Source organism: Eubalaena glacialis, chromosome X (genome assembly GCF_028564815.1).
Source record: "Eubalaena glacialis isolate mEubGla1 chromosome X, mEubGla1.1.hap2.+ XY, whole genome shotgun sequence".
Taxonomy (NCBI): Eukaryota; Metazoa; Chordata; class Mammalia; order Artiodactyla; family Balaenidae; genus Eubalaena; species Eubalaena glacialis.
Window position 1 is genome coordinate 103,776,391 of NC_083736.1, and position 26,721 is coordinate 103,803,111.

The 26,721-nt window shown below is 41.3% G+C and overlaps 1 protein-coding gene across 1 annotated transcript in view; it reads right to left on the reverse strand.

The window, feature by feature from the left end:
• The window catches only part of LHFPL1 (LHFPL tetraspan subfamily member 1), a 47,987-nt gene extending 21,698 nt beyond the window's left edge, over positions 1-26,289 (reverse strand). Inside the window, exons 1-2 of the mRNA XM_061179089.1 lie at positions 25,839-26,289; positions 16,953-17,051 (exon numbers count right to left, since the gene is read on the reverse strand). Of these exons, the coding sequence (XP_061035072.1) occupies positions 16,953-17,051; positions 25,839-26,289 (550 nt within the window). The remainder of the gene's footprint in view (positions 1-16,952; positions 17,052-25,838) is intronic.
• Between the last annotated feature and the right edge of the window lie 432 nt (positions 26,290-26,721).

The following is a 26,721-nucleotide window of genomic DNA, read 5'->3' on the forward strand; positions in this document are numbered from 1 at the left end:
ACCAGGGCACTTGCTAGAAAGTCAGGGTAGCACTCAGTAAAGTGTCAAATCCTCATGGTGACAGAGATGCCCTGATTTGGTTGATTTTGTTCTCTCTCTTACACAAACTTCTGCTAAACAAATTGAATTCTTTTACTGAAATCTTCCTCACCACTACTGAGCATTTGTTTCTGACTTATCTTCATACTTTGCCAGCCTGCCTTTCCTACTTATATCATTTCTTGCATAACTAGCCTGAGGTTTAGCCACTCTGCTCATCTTTTTATTCCACTGGGGGTGAGGGGGAGGAGTTATGTCTCAGGCCAATTTAAATTATGCTACTGGGTCTTTCCCAAGATTGACTCCTACTTGCCCCTGAAAAAAACCTCCGTGTCACTCTGTGTTGTCCTTCATACTGCCCATCAACTTCACTTGGAGCAGCTTCTCAGAAGAGCTTTGGGAACTGCCATAGACTAAAAGTCCGTGTTCCCCCCAATTCATATGTTAAATGCTAATGCCCAGTGTGATAGTATTTGGAGGTGGAGCCTTTGGGAGGTGATTAGGTCATGAGGGCAGAGCCTTAATGAATGGGATTAGTTCCCTTATAAAAGAGACCTCAGAGAGCTCCCTTGCCCCCTTCTGCCATGTGAAGACACAGAGAGAAGATGGCCCTGTATGAAATCAGGAAGCATTTCCTCACCAGACACTGAATCTGCTGACACGTTGATCTTGGACTGCCCAGCATCCAGAACTGTGAGAAAAACATTCTGTTGTTTATAAGCTACCCAGTCTTTGGTGTCTCTCCTAGGAGCCCAAACAGACTAAGACGTACTCTCCCCAAAGAGACAGGTTTAAAAAAAAAAATCTAATCAAGTATTGGACCCCTTTGACTCAGCATGAGCTCTCTAGGATACTTGACCTCTAAAAAACTGGCCCTTCTTCTCTAACGTCTGCTCGATAGACCTCTTCTTGCATCCACTTGAACTTTCTCAGCTAATTAAGTCTGTAACTGGAATAGAAATAGCCAATATTGGTCAAATGCATCTATGTGCCAGGCACTGTGTTAAGTACTTTAAACATGTTGTTCTCAGATATGTAAGATCAACAAACCAGATGAGTGCAAGGGCACCAGAGACAGACGTGGAACAACTAAACAGAGTATTAGTGTGACAAGTGTTATAGCATAGAGTGATATAAGGATACAGATGAGGGGCATCAAATCCAGTTTCAAGGGAGCAGGGAGTTTTCAAGAAAAAGTAAAACGTTAGGTAGGTGAGGAAGGGGAGAAGGGTATTTCTAACAAGGGAAGAACACATGTAAGGTTGCAAAAGTTTGAAGGAACATGGTATTTTCAGGGTGACTGGGCAAGAGAAGCTTGAGTGGTGTTGGAAATGATGGCCAGGGTCCCCATAGACCATGCTAAGGAGTCTGGAGTTTATCCTGAAGGCAATGGGGAACCATTGCTAAAAAATGAGAATGACATCAGATTTGCACTTTTGAAATGCCACTCAGGCCACAGAGCAAGGCAGCAGTGTGCAGTAACTTGAGGAACAGAGAGAGAGAGAGAGTCAGGAACTGTTTTCTGTTATCCAGATAACTGATACTAAGGGAAAGAAGACAGATTATAGAGTTCTCATTGTATGCCTTTGCTAGCAGTATTTATTCCTTCTGATGACTGACATCATTATGGTTTGGGATTGACATTATTATGGTTGTATTTGTTAGATGTCCATTGTTTTATATATATATATACACATATATATATATACGTATGTATATGTATATATATGTCATGTCTCCTCAAATAAACTGCAAGCTCTTTGAAGACTGTATTCTTGAATTCTATGAATTATGTACAGTCATCCATTTAGCATCTTGTATATAGTAAGTGTCCAGAATATGCTTATTGAGTGACTGTTATCTATTTTTGACATACTATTCAAAAACTTACGAGTGTTGAAAGGCCAGACCTGGCAAGCTAACCTACCTCAGAACTCAGGAATGAATGCACCCTCATTCCAGCCATTGACTTTACCCTGTATCAGCAACGTCAGCATTGAACATCAGCTGTTTCTATCCATGCTCCATTGGTCAACAGATGTATTTAGACCATAGAGACTTTCCTGGGACCCAAGTTCCCTGAGCAATAACCAATGCCACAAATAATACAGTATGTGTATAGCACTTTACCATTTTACAAGGTAATTTTTCCATCCATTATTTCATTTAGTCCTTTTTCATTTATTTTATTCATTTATCAACTCCCAGCCAGAGACAGAAATATTGTTATTAGGAAGCAAATGAGCAGCCAGATGAAGTGTTTGACCAAGGTTCCCACTTAGTCAGAGGGTAGAGACAGGGCCAGGCACATGTGTGCTCGGTAAGTCATGTGGTACAGGGAGAAGGGCCTGGGATGAGGGTTACAAGGAACTGCGTTTGAAACCATGCCCTGTCATTTATAGCCTAAACCTCTAGGCAAGTCATTTAACCTTTCCGAGTTTCAGGTCCCCCATGGGTAAAATAGAAGTGACACCACCTACCTCTCAGGGTAGCTGTGAAGATCCAATGAGATGACACATATAAAGCACTTAGCATGGCACCTAGAATGATCAGTACTTCTCAGCTCCTTTTTCTCTCAGCTAAACACTTTGCAACGAGTCCACCAGTTCCCAAAAATGTCTGGGGAGAGCTTTACAGTTTGGATTCCTAGGCCCTACTCTGTATCTACAGAATCACTATCTCTGAGGAGAGGGCCCAAATGATTTTGATGCAGAGCACAGTGGGGGAACCACCTGAATCAGACCGTATCATGAGCCCAAACTGGTCTAGCTTTTAGATGAAAAGTAGAAGGGAATCAACATTTATTGGAACCTACCGAGCTCGATGCAGTGCTTGAAAGATACGTCTGATGCAATTCTTCTCAATTCACCTGGATGGGGCTTGGTGAAGATGGTTTGAAAAAGTCATATGAAACAACACAGAGACATATATTTTCACCCCTGTAACATTAACTTAGCCAGAGAATTGCTCCTAGGATGTGCAGGAGTTGTCCCTGCTTTTCTTTCTGGTTCCTGACTTTGAAACCCATTTCGCTCTACTTAAAAAAAGAACCTTCTGGGTCAGTCTAAACTATAAAAATAATAACAGTAATTATAATAGCAGTTATTGTTAACATTTATTGAGTACAGACCCTGTACTAAATGTTTTAGGTATATATCATTTCATTTTATCCTCACAAGAGCCCTGTGAAATGGTTGCTGCAGTATTAACACCTCCAATTAAAAAATGATTTCTGATTTTAAAATAGAGGCTTAGGAGATAGTATCATCCCAGAATAGACAGGGAAAGACACTCACTCACTAAAGGTGAGGGGAACAAAGAAAGCTGATGCTGAAGTTTATAGAAGGAAATTGTGTGGAGGAAATGGAAGCAAGGAAATTAAGCGTGAATCACGTTCTTTGACCTGAGGACCAGGCAGGACCGAGAAAGAAACAGAACAGAATGAATCCGCCTGACTTTACTGCCATCGCGTGGTGGTCTGATGTATAGACAACTGGTTCACAATTCTGCCTTCACTGTTTCAGTCAGTGAGCCCACTAGACCCTCTGCGGGACACTGGGTGGGGAAATAAGGCCAAGTAAAGCTGAGGACCTGCCCTTGAGGCCTTTTTAGAGTCTTGTCTCCCTCTGGAGTCACCAAGCTGGAAGTCACCTTAGGGATCCACTACTCCAGGGGTATGCACCCTCCTCTCATATGGGGAATTTCAGGAAAGACTGAAATGTTTATAAGCACCATTATTTTCTATTCAAAATGAAAATAGCTTAGCATTCCATGTGATGTATAGAGTCTCATTACTTTAAGTTCTTCTCTATTTTTAACAGAAGATGGTCAGTGAGAAAACTAGCACTGAATTTTAGCTACTGAAATGATAGGGAGGAGGAAGTTAATGGTAGATCAGCTTTCTCATTTTTTACCCCTTACACCTGTTGGGCATTGTTTTCATCAAGCACGTTCATGTAAACTTTGTCATTTCATGGCCAAAACAATCTCTGAAGGTAGATAAAATCATCCTCACTTTAGTCATGGGGAAATAGGTCTAAAGAGCTGAAACCTGTATGTAGAACCTAAAAAAGCCAAACTCGTAAAAAGCAGAGAATAAAATGGTGGTTATCAGGGGCTGGGGGGTGAGAGAATAGATGTTTAAGGATACAAACATTGCAACAAGTACTAGATAAGCCCTAGAGATCTAATGCACAGTACAGTAAATATAGAAAACAATATTGTATGATAATCACCAAACTTGCTAAGAGACTAGAACATAATTATTCCAACCACTACAAAGAAATTATAATTACGTAATGTAATATAGGTGCTAATGATCACTACAATGGCAATCATATTACAATATATAAATGTATCAAACTAACATGTTGTACAGCTTATATTTATACAATGTTATATACCAAATGTATTTCAATTAAAACACACAAAAACTAAAGAACTGAAATGACTTGGCTATGGTCACACAGTAAGATGGCAACAGAGCCACCCTACAATTTGTTCATTCCACTCAGTGCAACATTTAGAGAGTGCCAAAAGTGTGCCAGGCACCAGGGATCTGCAGTTGAATTAAGTTGCTCCCTCACCCACTGATTCCCTCCTCCAGCTTAGCCCAGCTTCTCCTCTGGGTGGAGACTTCTCTCTGTGTAGGCTAGGAGGGCAACTGCAAAACCTTAAGCAACACCTGAGCCATAAGTTTTCCAGAAGGATTGGCTGCCCAGGGCATTCTAGCTGATGTTGCCCAATGAATGAGTTGCTTCTGGCAATCCCTTTGGCCAATCCCTAGCCCCACCCCATGGGTGAGTGATACTAAAAGGCTCCTCTCCTCTAGGAGGGTTGCCTTAAGAAGACTGGTTTATTTCTTCACTATCCTTCTGGTTTTGAAGAACAAAATAAATATGAAATTAGATCAAGGGCCTCACCACAAAGGTAGGTAGGTCACGACAGGGAGTTAGGTAGGTATCTGTGGCCTCTAGTTGTTCATCAGTCTAGTCCAATGCTCTCTATGTAAAAACAGGGAAACCAAGGCTCAGAGTGGGAAAGTGACATGCCCAAGCAAGCTTAGGAAAATTAAAACCCAGCTGTTCTGATACCCAGGCGAGGGCTGTTTCTACCACACTCTGCTGCCCCTCTGTGGACATGAGAATGTATTAAGCTGTTTTATTATGCCCTGGTGAGCACAAGAAAACGTTGTCCATAAAGAAGGAAACTGACAGAGAGGAAAGGTAACAGGAAACGCCTGTAAACTGAACCCATAAAGGCCAAACCCCGAGTCACCATAAAAGGCTTTGAACTGGCAAGAATGAAAGGAAATGATGGGAGAAAAAAGGAAATGGGCCTCTGAGAGAGGAAACACAGGGCACATACACAAGGCCTTTAGGTAGCCTCTGTTGTGGGCCTTTGTCAAGTTGAGTGGGTCCCTCCCTCCCTCCCTCCCAGAAGTCAAGCCTGGGGCATCCTCTCCAAAGAGGCTTTTGAGAACTGGGCTGATTACCTACTAACAACAGGTTACATTTAGTGCAACCTAGTGTGCTAAATATTTTTAGGTGTGTTTTACTTCACTTAATCTTCTCAATAACCTTAGGGAGAAAAATATTTTTATCCACCCCATTAATGGAAATGCAGAGAGGTTGAGTAGTGTGCCCAAAGATGCACAAATAGTAAGTGGCTGGGCTCACATTTGAACCCAGGTCTTTCTACTATTAGCCTGTGTTGTTATTCATCATGCTATGTACAAGTGGCTCCTTGCTTTTTTCTGAAAACTAAAGTACTGGGGACCTTTTCATTTCAACAACCGGTATCATTATAATGATGATGATACCAGACAACAAATGTTGACTGGTTACTATATACCAAAACCTGTACTAGGTGTTTTGCATGTGTGATGTCATTTGATCCACACAACAACCCCAGGAAGTAGCAATAAGCTCCCAAATGCTGAAAAACTTGTCCAAGGTCACAGAACTAAGGGTGTAGCTATGATAAAGCCCACTCTTACCACTAGGCAATCCTCCCATGGGTTCTTCCCTGGCTCCCATTCTTGGTGAGGCCAATTAAAGGCTTGGTGAAGTAACTAGAACGTGGAGTTAAATGCATCAATTTAATGTTGAACCGAGATAGATTCATTTGTGTGGGATCAAGTCCATGAAATCTTTATTTGATGTCTAGAGTTCAATTAACAACCATCAAAACAACTTTCTCAGCTTAAATCTTTCATTTGCTTAATCAAATTAAAGTGTGGGAAAGTTGGCACTTGGCTCTTGCTGGGAGCCTTTGTCTGACTTTCCCCTTCTTACTGAATAGGTGATTCGTTCAACAAACAGATATTGGATTGCCATTGAGCAACATCTCAGTGTGTGTGAGAGTCAGTGAGCTAGCCCCAAGTCCCTAGTGGGGAATTGAGATAGTCACTGTGCTTATTGGGTCTCAGTAGCTATAAATGAGACCACTGATTGATCTACAAGGTCCCTCCCATTGTAGGTTTCACTTCAAGTTCATGATTATTGTTTATTTTTTCTCTTTAAAATATTTGATTGTTAATTTCTTATTTTTAATGAGGTATAATTGACATATGACATTATATTAATTTCAGGTGTACAATATGTAATGATTCACTATATGCATATATTGTGAAATGATCATGACAATAAGTCTAGTTAATATCCATCACCACACATAGTTATACATTCTTTTCTTACAATGAGAACTTTTAAGATCTACTCTTTTAGCAACTTTCAAATACATAATACAGTATTATTAACTATAGTCACCATGTTGTACATTACATCCCCAGTACTTATATATTTTATAACCAGAAGTTTGTGCCTTTTGACTCCTTTTACCCATTTCACTTAATCCCCACTCTCTGCCTCTGGCAACCACCAACCTATTCTCTGTATCTGTGTGTTTGTTTGTTTTTTTCTTTTGTTGTTGGTTGTTTTTTTCAGATCATACAGTATTTGTCTTTGTCTATCTGACTTATTTCACTTAGCATAATGCCCTCAAGGTCCATCCATGTTGTTGCAAATGGCAAGATTTCCTTGTTTTCTGAGGATGAATAATGTTCCATTGTCTATATATCCACAGTTTCTTTATCCATTCATTCATCAATGGACATGTAGGTTGTATCCATGTCTTGGCTACTGCAAATAATTCTGCAATGAATATAGGGGTGCATATATCTTTTCGAGTTAGTGCTTTTGTTTTCTTTGGATAAATACCCAGAAGTGGAATTGCTAGATCATCTGGTAGTTCTATTTTTAATTTTTTGAGGAACCTCCATACTGTTTTCCATAGTGGCTGCACCAATTTACATTCCCCCCAGCAGTACACAAGTGTTCCCTTTTCTCCACATCCTTGCCAATACTTCTTATTCCTTACATATATATATATTTTAAAACATCTTTATTGGAGTATAATTGCTTTACAATGGTGTGTTAGTTTCTGCTTTATAACAAAGTGAATCAGTTATACATATACATATGTCCCCATATCTCTTCCCTCTTGCATCTCCCTCCCTCCCACCCTCCCTATCCCACCTCTCTAGGTGGTCACAAAGCACCGAGCTGATCTCCCTGTGCTATGCGGCTGCTTCCCACTAGCTATCTATTTTACATTTGGTAGTGTATATATGTCCATGCCACTCTCTCACTTTGTCACAGCTTACCCTTCCCCCTCCCTGTATCCTCAAGTCCATTCTCTAGTAGGTCTGTGTCTTTATTCCCGTCTTGCCACTAGGTTCTTCATGACCTTTTTTTTTTTTTTTTTTAGATTCCATATATATGTGTTAGCATACGGTATTTGTTTTTCTCTTTCTGACTTACTTCACTCTGTATGACAGACTCTAGGTCCATCCACCTCACTACAAATAACTCAATTTTGTTTCTTTTTATGGCTGAGTAACATTCCATTGTATATATGTGCCACATCTTCTTTATCCATTCATCTGTTGATGGACACTTAGGTTGCTTCCATGTCCTGGCTCTTGTAAATAGAGCTGCAATGAACATTTTGGTACATGACTATTTTTGAATTATGGTTTTCTTAGGGTATATGCCCAGTAGTGGGATTGCTGGGTCGTATGGTAGTTCTATTTTTAGTTTTTTAAGGAACCTCCATATTGTTCTCCATAGTGGCTGTATCAATTTACATTCCCACCAACAGTGCAAGAGGGTTCCCTTTTCTCCACACCCTCTCCAGCATTTATTGTTTGTAGTCTTTTTGATGATAGCCACTCTGACAGGTGTGAGGTGATACCTCACTATGATTTTCATTTGCATTTCTTTGATACTTAGTGATGTTGAGCACCTTTTCATGTACCTGTTGGACATCTGTCATCTGTATGCTTTTTTTTGGAAAAATGTCTATTTGGATCCTCTCACCATTTTTAAATCAGATTGTTTGATTTTTTGCTATGGATTTATATGACTTCTGTATACATTTTGGATATTAGCACCTTATCAGATATATGATTTGCATATATTTTCTTCCATTTGGTAGGTTGCCTTTTCATTTTGTTGATGGTTTCCTTTGCTATGCAAAAGCTGTTTAGTTTGACGTAGTTCCACTTGTTTATTTTTGCTTATGTTGCCTTTGTTTTTGGTGTAAAATCCAAAAAAATCATTGCCAAGATTCATGTCAGGGAGCTTACCGCCTATGTTTTCTGCTAGGAGTTTTATGGTTTCAGGTTTTATGTTAAAGTCTTTAATCTATTTTAATTTTTGTGTATGGTGTAAGATAGTGGTCCAGTTTCATTCTTTTGCATGTGGCCGTCAAGTTTCCCCAATACCATTTATTGAAGAGACTATCATTTTCCCATTGTATATTCTTGTTTCCTTTGTCATAGATTAATTGACCATATTTGTGTGGGTTTATTTCTGAGCTCTGTATTCTCTTCCACTGATCTATGTGTCTGTTTTTAAGCCCAATACTATACTGTTTTGACTACTATAACTTTGTAATATGGTTTGAAATCAGGAAGTGTGATGCCTCTGGCTTTGTTCTTCGTTCTCAAGATTACTTTGGTTATTTGGGGCCTTTTGTGGTTCCATACAAGTTAATTTCTTCTTTAAATGAAGAAAAAGAAGAAAGAGAGTCAATTACCTAAACTTAACTGATGACTCTTGTGGGTGAGAGCCAGGTAAGTGAATTTCTGAGGGGGGATGTAGAGCAGGCACTGGGGGAGGACTGGGATGGCAGGGGACCTGGAAGATGGACTGAGAGACAGGAGACGAGATCCTAGAAACAGGAGAGGCATTGGAAATAAAGAGTTCAAACTTTTGGAGGGCAAGGGGTTTGAGATTCCTTTTGCAACTGTAAGTTTTTGTTTTGAGATCTGTATCTTCCCCACCCCCTTCAGATCGTTTATCTGACAGTCCCCCAAAGAAACACACACAGTCTCCTTCTCTCAGGAAGAGAGACTGAGATAAGACACACATAATGAGTAGATATCCCAGAAGACCAGAGAGAGGCCCTAGGTAGACTGCATATGATCTTAGAACGTGGAACACAAAACTTTTCTACACATCTGTATATCTTTCTTCTATGATCAAGTTTTGCTGGGCAATTTAGGTGCCTTTATTAGTGCAAGTCAAATCTAGAGGCACTTTAAAATTTCCCACACATATCCATTCCACTGAGGAACTCTATGAGAATCCCATCACGTCCAGCCACTGCCTTATTTATTTGTACTCTGATTATACTAAAAGATTGACAGGGAACTCAGGCTGAGCACAGGTGGTGAGGGTGGGGGGAGACAGGATGCAATACTGGGTACTTTCCATGATGTTTCAGACATTTGTTTCTGAAAACAATAGAGCTAAAGCATATCTTAAGGAAAAAAATTCTCAAATGACTCAAGATACACCCTCACCAATAGAGAGGAAAAAAGTCATTGTAGCACACACAGGACAGTGAATTAGGAGATAAGGCTCTACTTGCAGTTCTGCCTTTAACTTGCTGTGTGACCTTACACAAATCGCTGTACCTCTCCATATTTCAGGGTTTCCTCATTATAAAATGGGCATACTACCATCTGCTATGTGTGCACTTTCAAGGATCAGATTAGATCATATTCATGAGAACATGTTGCTAATGTGATCCATTGATAAGGTAGAGACCTTACCTTAGAATTATGTGCTCCTGATAACGCAATGGTTTTTATAAGCTTGCTTGAAAACAGCTATGTGCCATTAGAAGTATTTAGCTTCTCTAAATTCTCAGTGGGGCTCATTTGTGTGTCCGATGCTTATAGGCCTTTGGATATGAAGGAATGCCCTAACAGTTTTATAGATCTAAGAGAATTTTGAAAATCACAGCAAAGCTGAAATATGTGTATAGGAAATCAGTTGAAAACAACTGAAATCTCTGTTCACAGGTCCTGCTCATTGCACCTTCACTTTGTCAAGGACCTTGCTATTCTGCATCAATCTCTCTCCACTATAGGATCATTACCATCATCATTCAACTATTTGGTCATCTTAGTAAAAGCCTCTCTTCATCCCACATTCTACTTCAGTTACTACACAGTTTCTCTGCTCTCTTTCATAGCAAAACTGTTTGAAAGAATTGTCAGCACGTACTGCATTCATTTCCTCATCTCACAATACCTCTAATATCTGTAAGTCCAAAACTGCTCCTCTGGGTCCCTTCATCTGGCTGACTCCAATGGCCATTTCTCTATCCTCATCTAGCAACTTGCAGCAGCATTAAACACAATTGACCATGCCCCCTTTTTTTTTTTTTGACATACTCTCTTTCTCTTGGCTTTTGTGACACCACACTCTTCATTTTCTTTACATCTCTCTGGCTACTTCTTCTGAGTCTCCTCAATAGGCTCTTTCTTCTCTACAGAGGAGCATAGCGGCTAAGAGCACAGACTCTCAAGCCCTCCTGTCCAAAATGGTAGCCACTGGTCACATTGTGACTATGACATTTAAATTAATAAAATAAAATAAATTACATTCATAAAATTAAATACATTAATATTTATTAAAATTTAGATTAATAAAATTAAATTAAAAATTCAGTCCCACAAACCTAACATTTCAACCGCTCACCAACAACACGTGGCTTGTGGCTAACACATTGGACAGCAAGACACAGAATATTTCCATCATTGCAGAAACTTCTATTGGATGGTATTACCTAGACCAGGTTTCTAGAATTTGAATCCCAGCTCTGCCACTCTAACAGCTGAGTGACCTTAGGCAAGTTACTTAATCTCACAGACAAATATCCCTGCCCTCGTGGAATTTATGCTATTCCTACAATGGAAAAATTAGGGTGTGTCTAAAACATAGGCTGGAGATCTATAAATGTTAATAGCTCTTCAAGAGATATTGGTTAGTGGAAAATGCAAAGTGCAGAACAGTATGGATGGCTAGATAGTTAGATAGGTACATAATATGATTTTGGTTGGACAAAATAAAGATATGCATAGAAACACAAATTTTTACATTTATGAAAAATTCTGGAGAGATACAAAAGGAATGTAATGGTCTCTTTGGGGAATGGTATTGGTGTCAGGAAAAAGACTGACTTTGCATGTTCAACCTTTATGTACTATTTTATTTTGTCACATACATAAACTACTTTTGATTAAAAATAATAATCTTAAATTTGTATGTATATGAATTGGCATTTTGCTGGTTGTCTATTATTGTATAACAAACCACTCCCATAACATAGCAGATTAAAACAACAATCATTTTATTATATTTCATAAATCTGTCAGTCACAATTTGGTCAGGGCTCAGCTGAGCAATACTTCTAGTGCAACTGGCATCAACAAGGGTCATTCAGTGGTATTCATATGGCTAGTGTGGAGGGTCCAGGACTGCTTCACTCACATGTCTGGTGCCTTGGCTGGAAGTTTGGACTCAACTGGGCCTCTCTGTCTCCAAGTATCTCCAGGACTTTCCATGTGGTCTCCAGCAGAGTAGTCAGATTTTTTTATATGATGGCTCAGAGCTCCAAGAAACCAACATGGAAACTACAGGTTCTTTAGAGGTTAGGCCTAGAATAAACTTGATGTTACTTCTGCCATACTGTATTGATTAAAGCAGTTGTAGGTAGGCCAGCCCAGATTCGGAGGATAGAGGGTAGAGATTGACTTGGCCTCTATATGGGAAGAGTATCAAAGCATTTGTGGCTATCTCTAATGCAACACAGATATCAAGATTGCTGTCTTAATACAAGTCATATCTTTGATAATTCAGGCTAGGACTAATAATCATAACTGTGGATGGTTTAGGATAACTTGACTGGGAAACCTAGGGAAAGAGGAGTTGAAGACATGAGTGTAACCCTTTCATACTGGAGGCTGCAGGAGGCCATTCAAAGTATCAGAGTGAGAAATCTACTTACTCTAAGAATCAACTTCCCTGACTGGCAATGCCTGCTTCTATTGTCCTCCCTATCCCCTTCATCTCTCTCAAGCCACTCAGGGTAAGAAGCTTTGTTCCTCAGGTAGGGTCCATGTTTTTCTTGGCTCTGTGTCTCTCCCTTCCCAAAATACAGAGCACATAGGAGGGTACAGACCCTACAGCAGAATTAAAGTAATGCCATCATTTGACAGTCTACCCCCCAGCACATTCTACTCTGCTGTCTATTAAGGAAGCCCATCATCTATTTTAAGTCAAACACTGTGTTAGCTACTTCAATATACTTTTTCTTATTTCACCATAACAGCAACACTGATGTGGGTATTATTAGTATCCCCCATTTTACAGAGAAGGAAACTGAGACATAGATGTCAAGTGACTTCACCCCATACAACTACAAAGATGACAGAGCCTGGATACCAACAGAGATCTTTGACTCCAAACTCTATGATCTTTCAGTATACCATGCTGCCTCTCAAGGAAAAGGGAACAAAGGCCTATACACTGGACACTAGGTACTTTTCTCCTATTTCATTCATCTATCCTCTTAATATCTAAGGCGTGTGAGGATGCTTCCACACTGCCAGAATCTCCAGGGTATTAAAGAAAGGTCTAAGGAGAAAGGCTGTACTTCTAGCATTTGCATTCCCAAATCTTGGTATTCACAAGCTTGGCATTCCCATCACATCATAAAAGATTTCTTTTTAATTCTACTACAAGTTTTACTGCTGCTCCTAGCACCTCTATATTGCAAGGGAACAACTGTTAATAGAGTTGTCATTGTCATGTATGTTTGGGCAGCTGACTAGAAATGGGTCAGGAATGGCACAGGTTATCTCATTTTTTTCAGTACTAACCAGAAAGGTGCTAATATACAGGCATGCAATTGGAGAATACGGGCAGCAAATGTGGGCTTCAGAGGAATAAGAGACACAGGGAGTTGGAAGGATGTGACAGTGATTCAAAAAAGGAACTAGGAGGGCTTCACTCAAGCAGCGTTCTTCAATTCCTTCGCCTCTACAGATTCACAGAACAACACAGTGTCCAGTGCACTAAGGAGAGGGGAGCTAGAGCCCTTAGGCAAATATATGGTGTAGGAGAGAAGGGTAAATAAAGGAGAAGAATGCAGTGGAGAGGGAAACGGTAACCAAAGGGGGAAAAAAAAAAAACCTGAGTAAATGAAGGAAGAGAAAAGTAATGATCCTGTGGTAAACACGATTGAAGCCCATCAACTTGGGACAGAGGCAGCCAAACACAAAATTGCCCATTTGGGAACTAGGTCCTTGGAGGTGGTGATTGGTGCAGAAAACTGCCAAACGACTACATGCAAATGACATCTCCAGTTTTTCACTCTGGCATTTTACATTAGTCAAAGTAGCAACTCATTTTATTAGAAAAATATTATCCTCATACCAAAATCCAACCAACACATCACAAGAAAGAAATCTATAGACTAATATTCCTAATAAATATAGATGCAAAAATCTTCAACAAAATATGGCAAACCGAATCCAGCAACATATAAAATGGATTATACACCATGACCAACTGTGATTTATCCCAAAAATTCAAGGTTGGCTTAACATATGAAAATCAATAAAATACATATGATCATCTCAGTAGGTGTAGAAAAAGCATTTGACAAAATCCAGCACCTTTTCATGATGAATACGCTTACACTAGGAATAGATAGAAAGGAACTTTCTCAAACCTAATAAAAGCCATCTATGAAAATAGCCTAGCCAACTTCTTACTTAGTGGTGAAAAACTGGATGCTTTACCCCTAAGATCAGGGATAAGACAAGGATGTTGAATAGAACTCTGATGAGTTCTATTCAACATTGTCCTAGAGGTTCTAGCCGGGGCAATTACACAAGGAAAAGATTGGAAAGGAAGACGTAAAACTATCTCTCTTCTCAGATCATGTGATCTTGTATATAATAAATCCTAAGTAATCTACTAAAAGTTCATTAGAATTAGTAAAGGAGTTCAGCAAGGTTGCAGGATATAAGGTCAATACAGAAAAATTATTTGTATTTCTATACACTAACAATGAGTGATCCAAAAATAAAATTAAGAAAGCAATTCCATTTACAATATAATCAAAACAATAAAATACTTAGGGATATATGTCACCCAACAAATTACAAGGCTTATATAATGAAAACTACAAAATATCATCAAACGAGGTTAAAGATAACCTAACTCACTGGAACGTCATCTTGTGTTCATTGGTTGGAAAGCTTAATATTGCTAAAGAGGCAATACACTCCAAACTGATCCAATCTCTATCAAAATCCCAGCTGATTTTTTGCAGAAATTGACAAGCTGAACCTAAAATCCACATGGAAATGCAAGGGACCCAGAGTAGCCAAAACAGTCTTCATGACTTAAATTTGGCAATACTGTATTCCTAGATCTGATACCAAAAGCACAAGCAACAAGAGAAAAATTAGATAAAAGTGGATTTCATCAAAACTAAATCATTTTGTATTTCAAAGGATGTCATCAAGAAAGTGAAAATACAACCCAAAGAATGAGAAAAAGTACTTGCAAATCATATAACTGAAAGGGGTCTAGTGTCCAGAATACATTAAGAACTCTTACAACTCAACAAAAAAGGGGCAATAACCCAGTTAAAAATCAGCAAAAGATTTGAATAGATATTTCTTCAAAGAATATATAGAAATGGCCAATAAGTAAATGAAAAGATGCTCAACAAAATCTATCATCAGGGAAACACAAATTAAAATCACAATGAGATATCATTTCACACACATTAGGATGGCTATAATTTAATAAGTGTAAAATAAGTATTGTTGAAGATGTTGGAAAATTGGAACCCTTATACATTGCTGATGGAAATGTAAAATGATGCAGTTTCCAAAGTGATGTTTTCACTTTGGAAAACAGCCTGGAGGGTCCTCAGAAGTCTTAAATATAGAGTCACCATTTGTCCCAGCAACTCCACGCCTACCTAGATACATACCTAAGAGAAATAAAAATATATTTTCATACAAAAATGTGTACACAAATTCTTATAGCAGTATTATTCATAATATCCCCAAAGTAGAAAAACCCAAGTATCCATCAACTGATGAGTGGATAAAATATGTTATATCTATAAAATGGAGAATTATTCAGCCATGAAAGGCAGAAGTACTGATACAAGCTACAACATGGATGAACTTTGAAAACATCATGCTAAGTAAAAGGAGGCAGACACAAAAAGCCACATATTATAATATGATTGCATTTATCTGAAATGTCCAGAACAGGCAAATCTAAATTGATGGTGGTTGCTGGGGGCTGGGTACAGGGAGGAATGAGGAGTGGCTGCTAACGGGTAAGGGGTTTCATTTTGGGGTGATGAAAACATTCTGGAATTGGATAGTGGTGATGATTGCACAACCTTGTGAATATACTCAAACCCACTAATTGTACACTTTAAAAGGACAAATTTTATGGCATGTGAATTATATATCAATAAAGCTGTTATTTTAGAAAAGTAGAATTATAGGACTAACAACCCAGCACCTGCCCCCAAGTATTTATTCATTCCTTCACCTATGGCAGAATTATTATATTTACCAGTCAGCCCTGCCCTGAGCCAGGAACACTGAACATGCCGGGGTCTACATTTGTCATGTCTTCTATATAGCCCTTCCGTTATGTTATGTTTGTACAGTAGACAGCTCCTTCCTCCAAAAATGAGTCGGGTGAGACTCAAAAAACAATCTAAGGCCACAGAGAAAAAAGGGAAGTATTGGAGCATAAGCTATAGGGAATGGGTGGCCTCATTCTTCCAAAATCCTCTCCTACAACTGAGAATGCTCAAGGAATCCTAGACATTTCTCCTCCTATTCTCTTCCATCATGGTAGGTTGGACAAGTATTTTGAAATCTTCCAGGGAGAGTCCAATCTATTCCCAATTCACAATAATGAACTTAAGCCATTCTCAGTGAAGTTGGTAACCATAGAAGAGCCCAGAGCTACTTCTGTTACCCATTTTAATATTTAACACCTCTTGTCTTAACATGCTAGTAACAATGTAAAAATGCCAGTAACAGTTCCCATTGTTTAACCTAGGTTCCTAATGCGTGATGTAAAACAAATTACCTCTTGTTATAACCTCAGTGGAGAGCGAGAAGAGATACTATTGATTTGTATTTGGAAAATAGTGCCTAGAAGGATATACAACAGGGAATAGGATTTATTCAGAGGATGACGGATTAGCAGTCTCCAAGCATTTGGAATCCCTCTATAGGTAGGGTTGTCCCAAATCGGTCGCAGGACTCTGGGTAAAATTACATAAAGGGTGTAGAGAGACATAGTTAAAGAAGTAGAATTTACGTTCAACCCTTGTAAATTAGCAAGGCCACGTAAGTCTGACCAAGCCACCACTTCCCACAAGCTAAGATAGTGAGAGACTCAGGCAAGCACCACGAGCAAGCACAGGCCCCTCCAAGGGCGCTTTGAAAAACAGATTCCCACTGAGCCATCACCGCCATCCTGCACAGGCCACCTTACCTAACTGAAATTGATTGGAGACATTCCCACATGTTTGCATTATCTCCGGGCTATTCCATCCTAAGGGGTATAATGCACAGCCTGAGCTTATCAGCAGTCCTGGGAAAAAAAAAAAAAAAGGATACACACAGGTAGAAAAAATATAACAGGTCTTCTATCATCCCAACATTCCCTCTGGATTAGCTCAGCTCAAATTCTCCCTCCTCCACTCAGAGCTTACCTTTCCCCTTTTACCCTAAATGTCTATGACACTACCAACTCAACAGGATTTCTTTGCTGTGCCATAGGTGGTGAGTTGCAGTAGATAGTAGAGGGGACAACTCACAAAGAAAGGACAGTATTGGGGATTGAGACAGGCCAGTATGCTTTTCACAGCCGAAATGTTTCTGCCAATGACTTACAAAGCTGAATTGGCCTCTCCAGCCAGACTCCTCTTCTATCTTGGTCTCATGTACAAAGAATAAAAAGGTAGGGGCTGCTACTCTTTCCTACAATTCAGCCTTTTCTAAGAGTCAAGTCAGTCCTTACTAGTCGAAGCTAGGTCATGATTTCTGTAGCTTGAATTCAGCTGCCAGACTGGGATCTACAGAAAGCATCCACGTTATCTAGGCTTCTCCCGGTGAGCAGGGCACCAGACTCCCTCTTCCAGAAACACTTCCTTCTTCTGAGAAACCATTCCAGCTTCATGCTAAGCATTCCTACTTTCTTTGGCTTCCAAAACCTTCCACTGTGCCCCTTGCCTTCACCTCCATTTTGTTTAGGTCATTTGGTTACTACAGGGAAAATCTATGTGATCTTAGTGATAACCTTACTCTTCTGACCAGAGGTACAAATCTGGGTCTGCTTGCTGACACTGTTTTTAAGGACAACTGCCTCATCCGCAGCTCTTGTTTACTGCCTAGGTTTACATTTTATAACCTATGACCACCTCTCCCATGCCTTTGGCGACCATGGATTGAACTAAGCATTGGCATCTGACACAAAAGCAACCAAATTCATTGGTTGGCCAGTAATGGATGACATCATATCATGCTCTGAAGAGAATAGCTGGGCCAGATTTTTGTTTCTTGAAATAATTTTAATCAAGAAACACAGATGCTGGACTTCCCTGGTGGCGCAGTGGTTAAGACTCCACACTCCCAATGCAGGGGGCTCAGGTTCGATCCCTGATCAGGGAACTATATCCCACATGCATGCCGCAACTAAGAGTCGGCACGCCACAACTAAGGAGCCCGTGAGCTGCAACTAAGGAGCCTGCCTGCTGCAACTAAGGAGTCAGCCTGCTGCAACTAAGACCCAGTGCAACCAAATAAATAATAAATATTTTTTAAAAAGAAAAGAAACATAGAGAAGCTGAGCTACTTAGCAGATGGAGCAGAAGTTAGGAAAAAACACCACGAGGTAAAATCAAGTGTGTGTCAAGCTAAAGCCAAGTTCAGTCCAAAGTTATGAATAGACATCAATTCTGGGTAAGCTGAGGAAACTGATTGGTAAAAGAAGAGAATGCAGTGGCAGGAAGCAGATACATCATGAGGGAAAACTCCATACTGCTCCTGAAAGAGCTAGAGAATCTAGTCCTTCCCAATGGCTTTCCAGTTCCATTCTTCTTACGTTACAATAAGTCCCCTTTTCATTGGAGAACTCAAGCAAGTCTCTGCTGCTTACAGCCAAGAGAGCCTAACTACAAGAACGTTATACTTGACTACTACACCAAAGTTCATAGGATGGCCACCCGCCATGAGTGTGGATGCAGAACCTAACACATAACACAGAGCCTCCACAAAGCAGGTATTTGATTAATGATGACTGGGTGGCATATTTAGAGGTTCCAGAAAGGTTCCAGACAGTGAAAAGCAAGCTGCTCCCGGGACTGCCAGCCTCACCTTCGTTTCTCTTTCCTCACCGAGGAAGACTCCATATACACTCTGAGAAGCTAATAAGCCCACTTTGCCTTCAGCTGCAGCCTTTTGGAAGATCTCAAAGTACTCACTAAGCTTGTCAGCAACATGGCAACCAGCTGTTCTCAATACTCAGTGAGGCCAGAGAAAAAGACAGGGACCTAAAGAAAAATCAAGAAAAGTTTAAATAGGAAAACAGAGAGAACTTTCTGACGGTGAGAGAGGGTTTAGAAACTAAAAGAATGACCAATTAAGGTTAGAAATTCCCTTCAGTGGAATGCTTAAAATTAGAAGACACTCTTATCCGTCTGATAGTCTTAAAGGAAATGAAACTGGTCACTCAAAAGACTTTTCTGGGCTCTGGAATTTATCCAGTGGCAATGGAACAACACTCCTATTTTTTCTCACCACAGATAAACTGAAATCATATGATATGAGGAGGTATGAGCCAGAGTATGTAAGCCCAGAGTATGTACAATGGGTTAAGGACAAAATTGGAAACAAAACCTCAGCCTTTTCCTGCTTTCAGTGTGTACCCTTTGAGAGAAGAGTTAATAAAAAGTGAGCTTTCCCACACAGACTAGGAAGAAAAGAACACAAGTTTATAAAAGAACAGCAGTTCTATATTCCAACCTCCACATTCAGATCCCTGGGACGGGCATGAGCTCTGACTTCTCAAGCAGGAGCTTATGCTGGCTAAGTGCCTTTCCTGACATGGCAGGAGGAACCTTTCACCTTTTTCAGCCCCACTGAAGACAGGGCTTGATTTAAAAGCTGCCTGCTTGGAGTTGTTATCTTGCAATTTTTCACAGGCACCAGGCCAGAGACCAGGAATCTCTGCCCAGGTGTGTGTTTTGCCCCAGTGCATGTGGCTCCGTGCTCTGCCCAACCTGCCCTACCACACCTCCCATCCCCTATCCTCCCTCCTGCCTTTTAGACAGGTGAGCACAGTAGGTTGTAAACATACTTCATGGAGACATTGGACCTGTAACTGACAGGAGATTCATTACATTTGATCATAGATGGAGACAGATGTCCTAGAAGACGTATTATTTTAAAATGAAGTCACAGGATAATTTATCCTCAATTATATTTGTCCCCAACAGTTCTAATGAATTTGGGATATGAAGATGTGCTTCAAATAGCAACATAGAAGTCATTTTCCAGTGACAGGCTCTGCCACCTTCTGGAAGACTGGGGGCTTATTTAAAATGTAGATTCTTGAACTTCACCCACAGATATTTGATTCAGTAATTGTAGCCCAGGAATATGCCTTTCAAAAGCACCCTAGTGATGCTGATGCATCAGGTTCTGGTACCAACACTTAAGAAAAACACCACTAAAAATATTAAAAGCAGGAGCTCTGGTGGCAGAGAAAACTAGTTTAAATCCCAGCCCTGCCATGTATGAGCTGTAGCCCTGGCTCCTACTTTTCTACATGCCATTCCTAACTACAGGTTTTACTGCCCCTTCAGACACACATGTCCCTTGGAGAAGTCTGTCCCAACTGCACCTGCCTCTAGAAAGGGAAAGCCCTTTAGAGTGTGGTACCACCCTTACTCCCCCACTGAACATGTGCAGGTGACCAGTGGGCTGCCATCTTCCTTCCCTTCCTTAACTGCTCCTTCCACAAGAATCCCCTATCACAAAACGTACCAAGTGTCCTCCTGAAACACGGTTGCGATAGTTTTCATTCATTGCTCTGACCAAACAGAGGCCTAGAGTTAGACACTTTGCTCGGCTTCAGCCCTTGTGGCAACCTCAACGCCAATACAAACCTTTGGGCGCACAATCTCGGACAGACCTCAGAACCCTCCCTGCTGCTACATCCCAGCTGCCCTCAATCTCCCCCTGCTGCCCGAATTACTACTTCCCCATATCGCAACAGCTGTATAACCCCCTCCCAACTGTACATTCTCAATTAGGTAGATGCCTAGTCTTTGTCTCCGGGCAGGGAAAGCCTCCTCAACTGGGTGTTATCAACCCCCTTTTGTCCACCACAACCTCCCATTACAAGTGCAACTGTTGGGTGGGCAGCCATCTTGTTACACTCCACACCCCACTCTCAAATATCTGTCCAAATATGGCTATTTGGTAGTTTGAATTTACTACCCTGAGCAGAAGTCTAGTATGGGTTAATTTGTTATTAACTTGTTCAATTTATTGCTCTTGTAGCAACTTCAGCTCAAACATAGTGGAAAATTTATGTCCGCCATCCAGCTGTATCTCAGCTTTCCCTTCCCAGGGAACACTCCCACTCAACTCTCCTATTCATTTCACTGCATATTCTCTCTCAGAGTTATAAGACAGTTCGCCTCTGCTAGAGATTTCTAAAGTACATCAGGAGAAGCTGCATTTGACCTGGCCTTTGAGAGAGCGATATTTACATGCAGAGATGGAAGAAAAGAGAATTTCAGAAAAAAGCAACACTATGAACAAAACTGAGCAGAGGTTTTCAAATGTTAGTGTGTACTGGAATCATGCTGGGAAATGATAAATAACAAATCCAAGACAGTAGTTAACTTTGCTGTGGGAACAAGGGAATACTATCAGGGTATGAAGGAGATTTCAACAACATTGGTAATAGTCTATTTCTTAAGCTGTATGGTGCACATATCTGAAATATTTCATACTATACTTTCAAAAATAAATCAGCATGAGAGGCCGTGTAAAATGCAGAGTGCCAGGCATCAGTTCCGATTGGGTAGGCTTAGAAAGGCACTAAGGTATCTGCATTTAACAAGCACCCCAGGAAATTTCTTATACAAGTGCTTCATGGACCACTCTGAAAAACACTGTGATAGAATTTCTTCTCCAAACGGAAAAAGAAAAATCAATGACATCAGTGCATAAAGCCCAGGGCTGAGAGTCAGAAACCCTGGACCACAGTCTCTGCTCTGCTTCAAATTTGCTACATGAGTTTTTGTTAGTAGGTTAACTTCTTTAAATACCATTTCCCAAACAGAAAGCCACTTTTATAATTCTTGTTCAGCATGGTAAGGATAAGTTAATTACGCCTGATGAAACTTTGGAAGACTTTCCAGGAAATGCTTGGTTTCCAGAGAAGATAATGGTTTTTAGAAAACAGCACTCTTTCCTTGAATCAAGTTCTCAGTGATCTGTCTCCAGTGGCAATTTTCATTCAGCTTGAAGCATGTAGCATTAGGACCTTCCATGGAGAAAATCATTAGTGCCTGTCTGGGTGTGTTGAATTCTATCTGCTTAACCAAAAAAAAAAAAAAAAAGTCCAGAGTGGTAGTTCTCACTTGGGTTGGGGAAAGGGAACACATCAGAGTCACTGGAGAGATTTTCCAAAACATGCAGCCTTCCACCTGTTGCTGTGTATATCAGTATGGAAAAGAGGATTGGAGAGTTGGGTCCACATTTTTTAAGCACTCCATGTGATTCTGATACATTCCCTGCTCTAGAAAGATTCTTGGCCTCCCTCAAGGAACCTGATCCAAGATCTTACACTTGTTCTTGCCAAGAGTGCCTTATATTTACTTCTCACCTATTTCTTCTTTGGTTAGCTCTCACTGAAGGTAGAGGATAATTCACAAGCATCTTGCATATGTGTACACAGGGGAATGTAAATAATGACCTTGTTCTCAGGGACTGGGGGCCAGCTGGTTAGAAACCTCAGCATCCCCAGGGTTGAAATAATCTCCTGGCCAGATGTTTCCTTCACCGGTTAGAGGAGGGCATGAAGGTCCCAGTGGAAGGCTCTCTGGACCCTACACTTGTCCAGCTGGATCAGCTGCAGGTGGAGCAAATGGGACCCAAGGGTCCCATCAGGTCACCTTGCTGAGTATGACTCAGGCCAGCAGCTCTTTATTTCTTCCTGTCTCTCCCACTTCCCAACGCTCATCTCTGTGGGCAGCCGCCAAACTGGGGAACAAACGTCAGGCAGGGGGAGGGAGTCGTTCTTAATGGATCCTCCATCTCTTCAGCGGTTTGGGGTCTGGCAGAGATAAACCAGACCTGAAAAAAATTGGCTCCTCCCCCTGATGTATTTTGGTTAATGCACTAGCTGCCGAGAAGCAGCCAGGCCTGGAGCAACAAAATCAATTTCCCTCCGCTGAACAACAAGCTTAAACTTAACCCTCACAGCTCTTTCTCTTATGTCTTCTATCCACGGAGCTCAAAATGCTGTTCAGGCTTGGCTTTCTGCCACAAGCAAAGCCCATCTCTGAGGAGTGAGACACCAAGATCTCTGAAGAACCTTGGATAATGATTGTATGCCAAGGGGTGCCTAGAAAATATGATACATTCAAGCAGCCTTCACCATTCCTTCACATCTGATGCAACCTTGACAGGCACCAGTTGCTAAAAAGGAAATGAGAATGACACTTAGTTGGCTGGTATTACAGGTGGGGAAGCTGTAGAAATTTAGCAATCTGTCCAATATCCCCAGGGATAACCCTTGTAGCACACCTTGGATCTTGATTCTTTCCATGAGTACTGTCAAATGGCATTTTATTCTTGAACTTTAAAGACCCCCATCTAAGTGTAAACACTGTGACTATGTTCCTATGAGCAATGGTCGATGGGGAATATAAACAGCAGAATCATATGAGATTAACACGATACTGATGTTTCTATTGCCCCTGTACGATATCTGCTGCTCAGTTAAAGCTCTCCCCCACTCAGTCCGTGAGTGTCTAAATCTCCATTACCTACCCACATCTCCCTTCAACAATTTCCTTTGAGTTTCTGGACCTAGAAGGTGAGATCAACCAAAATGTATTATACGGAGAACCATAAACGTTTTGTGAAAGTCCCGCTCAAGCCTAAGATAGGAGGCGAGGTGGGTGTAGGAGTCAGTGTTAATGCTTGGGGTCAGATAGAGGCTGTTGCTACTGACGTTCTGATTCCTAACAGTTAGTCCCTCCTCACCCTCTGCTGGAAATTCTTAGAAAAGCAAGTGAAGCTAAGTTATCACTCTCAAGTCAGAAGAGAATAGAACTCAGGGTGCTAATACCCTTGAATGGAAGCCTGGAAAAAAAGCAAAGGATGTGAACGAACCCAGCTTTCACATGACCAAGTTATCCCAAAATACACTAACATTGCCTTAACCATACGTTCATTCTTTCTACCATTACTGAATACCTGCTCTGTGCCAGGCACTGAACTGGGCTCTGGGGCTATAAATACGAGTTGCAAGGAGCACCCCTTTCACCTGCCAGCTAAGTGTCACTTCCTGAAATAATGTGCCCATAGAAGTACCGAGCTAGCCATAGTAAGCCCAAGAATGCAGGTGAAAGGTGAGCCTACTTAAGGTTCATTTGTAATATCTGTGGAGCCCCCAAAGGGGGATAAAGTCATAGGCTTAAACCAGCCTTAATAACTGGTTCTGTACCATGGTTTTGAAGCGGAAGAGAGAAATTAATCCAACGACTTTCCAATGTGGCCAGAAAATCATTAGTAGCTAAAGAGTGGGAAAATTCAGAGATAAGGGAGGTTAGAATGTGAATTCAAACTTAAAACTTTGTACAATGAGTCTAAGGAAAGAGGGAAACAGAAAACATCACCTTAACTGGCACAACAAAGAGAATCTGGTGCTTTTCGTAAGAAGGCCAGGAAATCATGATACCTTAGCTCAGTGTTTCTCAACCTTGGCGCTACTGACATTTGGGACCAGATACTTCTTTGTTTTGGGGAGTGTGCAGCTGTCTTGTTCTTGTGCATTGTGGGATACTTAACAGCATCCCTCACCTTTATCCACTGATTGTCAGTAGCACCCTCCCCAATTTGTGATAACCAAAAACATCTCAAAGACATTACCAAATGTCCCCTGGTGGGGGATGAGGTATGTAAGAAATCAGCCCCTGTTGAGAAGCACTGTCTTAGCTCATCACTACCATCTCACCCCAAGGCCACATGAATGCAGTCATTGGAGAGAAGAAAGAAAATTAGGATCTGGGCTATCTTGCCCATGAACAAATTCAAGGAAAGAAGGGAAGTGAACAAGAGAGAGGTCACTGTCATTTGCTTACAGCCACAGGGCAACTTAGTGAAAGAGCCAGAAGTGGGATCCAAGTTTCCTGGCTCCAGGCACCCACACTGTGCTGCTAATGGAGATGACAGTGATAATGAATAATGATTCTAAAACTTTAGGAACAACAGCAACAAACTTCAGCAATAGGTTCTACCAGCACTTTTTTCCACTGCCCCAACCAGGTGTAAAAAATAGCTCACATATTCACACACACATTTGCCTGTCTGTCTAAACTTGCTTTTTCTTCTCTGTTCAGATTAAACTGCTCCCATTGCTTTCCTACAGTCTGCCAGTTTTGCATTTTGCTCTTTCCTAGCCCATCCACACACTTCCAGCATCCAGGTCTCCTGCACTAAATTTAGAGGGAGGCTGAATGAGGGAAAAGCTAAGTAGGGTGAGTCAGGGCCATAGGAAACCTGGATAGTCTGTTAATGGCTACTAGACAGGGCTAGCCTTAGATGTTGCCAAATAAGCAGTCACCTGCAGTCTGCCTGGTACCTAGCATTTCACTATTAGAGATGTATTTTTTGGTGAGGACTGTACATTAAACTCGCATTAGTAATTAACACCTGTGTGTATGTGTTTATCAGATCACTGTCCTCTGAGATAACTACCAGAGATCAGGGATCTTAGAGGTCAAGTTTATTTTGGAGCAGTAATACTAGAGTATAAGTTGCTGCCCCAGGAAAGCAGACCTGGATAGTATTCTTCAATGGGCACTCTGCAGGGAGAAGAAGGTGATGAAAATCAGGGCTAAAAAAACCAGATATCAACTCTGCCTACTAGCCAATCTTGCTGTGAATAAAACCCTGATGTAGATTGCACTTCGGGGAGTCCCAGACTAGGTGTTTCAAACGAGTCCCCATTCATAGTCCTAGTGATGGACAAAGGGGAGAAGCTGAGAGTGGATTTCCCCGTAAGACAACATCCCCACTACCCACACCCCTGCAAAGCTCCCCAACCTACCCAATCCCAGCAACACCGTCTTACCTCCCACGAACTGTGCGGCTCCCATGCAACGTCCCATCATTCTGGAGATGAGTTCCTCCATGCAGCAGCCTAGGACAGCAGCCAGTGCCACCAGGAGCAGCAGAGCACAGCCGGCACCTGTCACCACTGTGCACATCTGCCAGGCCAGGCTTGGGATGGCACTGAAGCTGGCATAGCGCCCACACTCTTCCACCATGATCAGACTCTGCCCCTCTCCCCTCACAGGGTAGTTGCACCTCCGGAATGTGCTGAATGACACTGGCTTCCCCAGCTGGGATCCAAAGAGCCAGTAAGGCAGGAAGTAACTGGTAGAACTGGCCACAGCGGTAACAAGGGACAGAAAGGCCCAGAGGGTCCCCAGCAGGGTCAGGCTGCTCCTCATGGTCCCAGGTTTCTCTGCGGGGATGGGGAGATGAGTTGGGTCACAGCACCAAATGTAGAAACTTATCATGTAGGCTCCATTGGCCTACTTTTCATCTGCCTGGCCAGTCTAGGTGATCAGTCATGTGCTTCTTGGCCCTTACTTCTGGATAAGATTATTGTCTCAAGGACCATTTGGGTCCCTATGGGATTCTGCTCTCCAGCACTTTTCCCATCTTCCCTTCCTTCCGCCTGATTCAGAGTTCTATGGTCTCTAGGCTGCCATGGAAGAAGCGTAGAACGGAATTAGTGACTGTTCTGCCCACTCCAAGGGAAGTCTGAATCAAACCAAGGCTCTCTGGAGAGCCCCCAACTTCTGGTGGAATGGCCTTGTTTGACCTGAAGGCCTGGAAGGAGGCAATATCTCAAGAGGGCCAGGAACCAAGTTGTTTTCAGAGAGTTAAGAAAGAAGGAAGATACCTCACATGGCCTGCCTCTAGTCTAAGGGAGAAGAGGGAAGGAG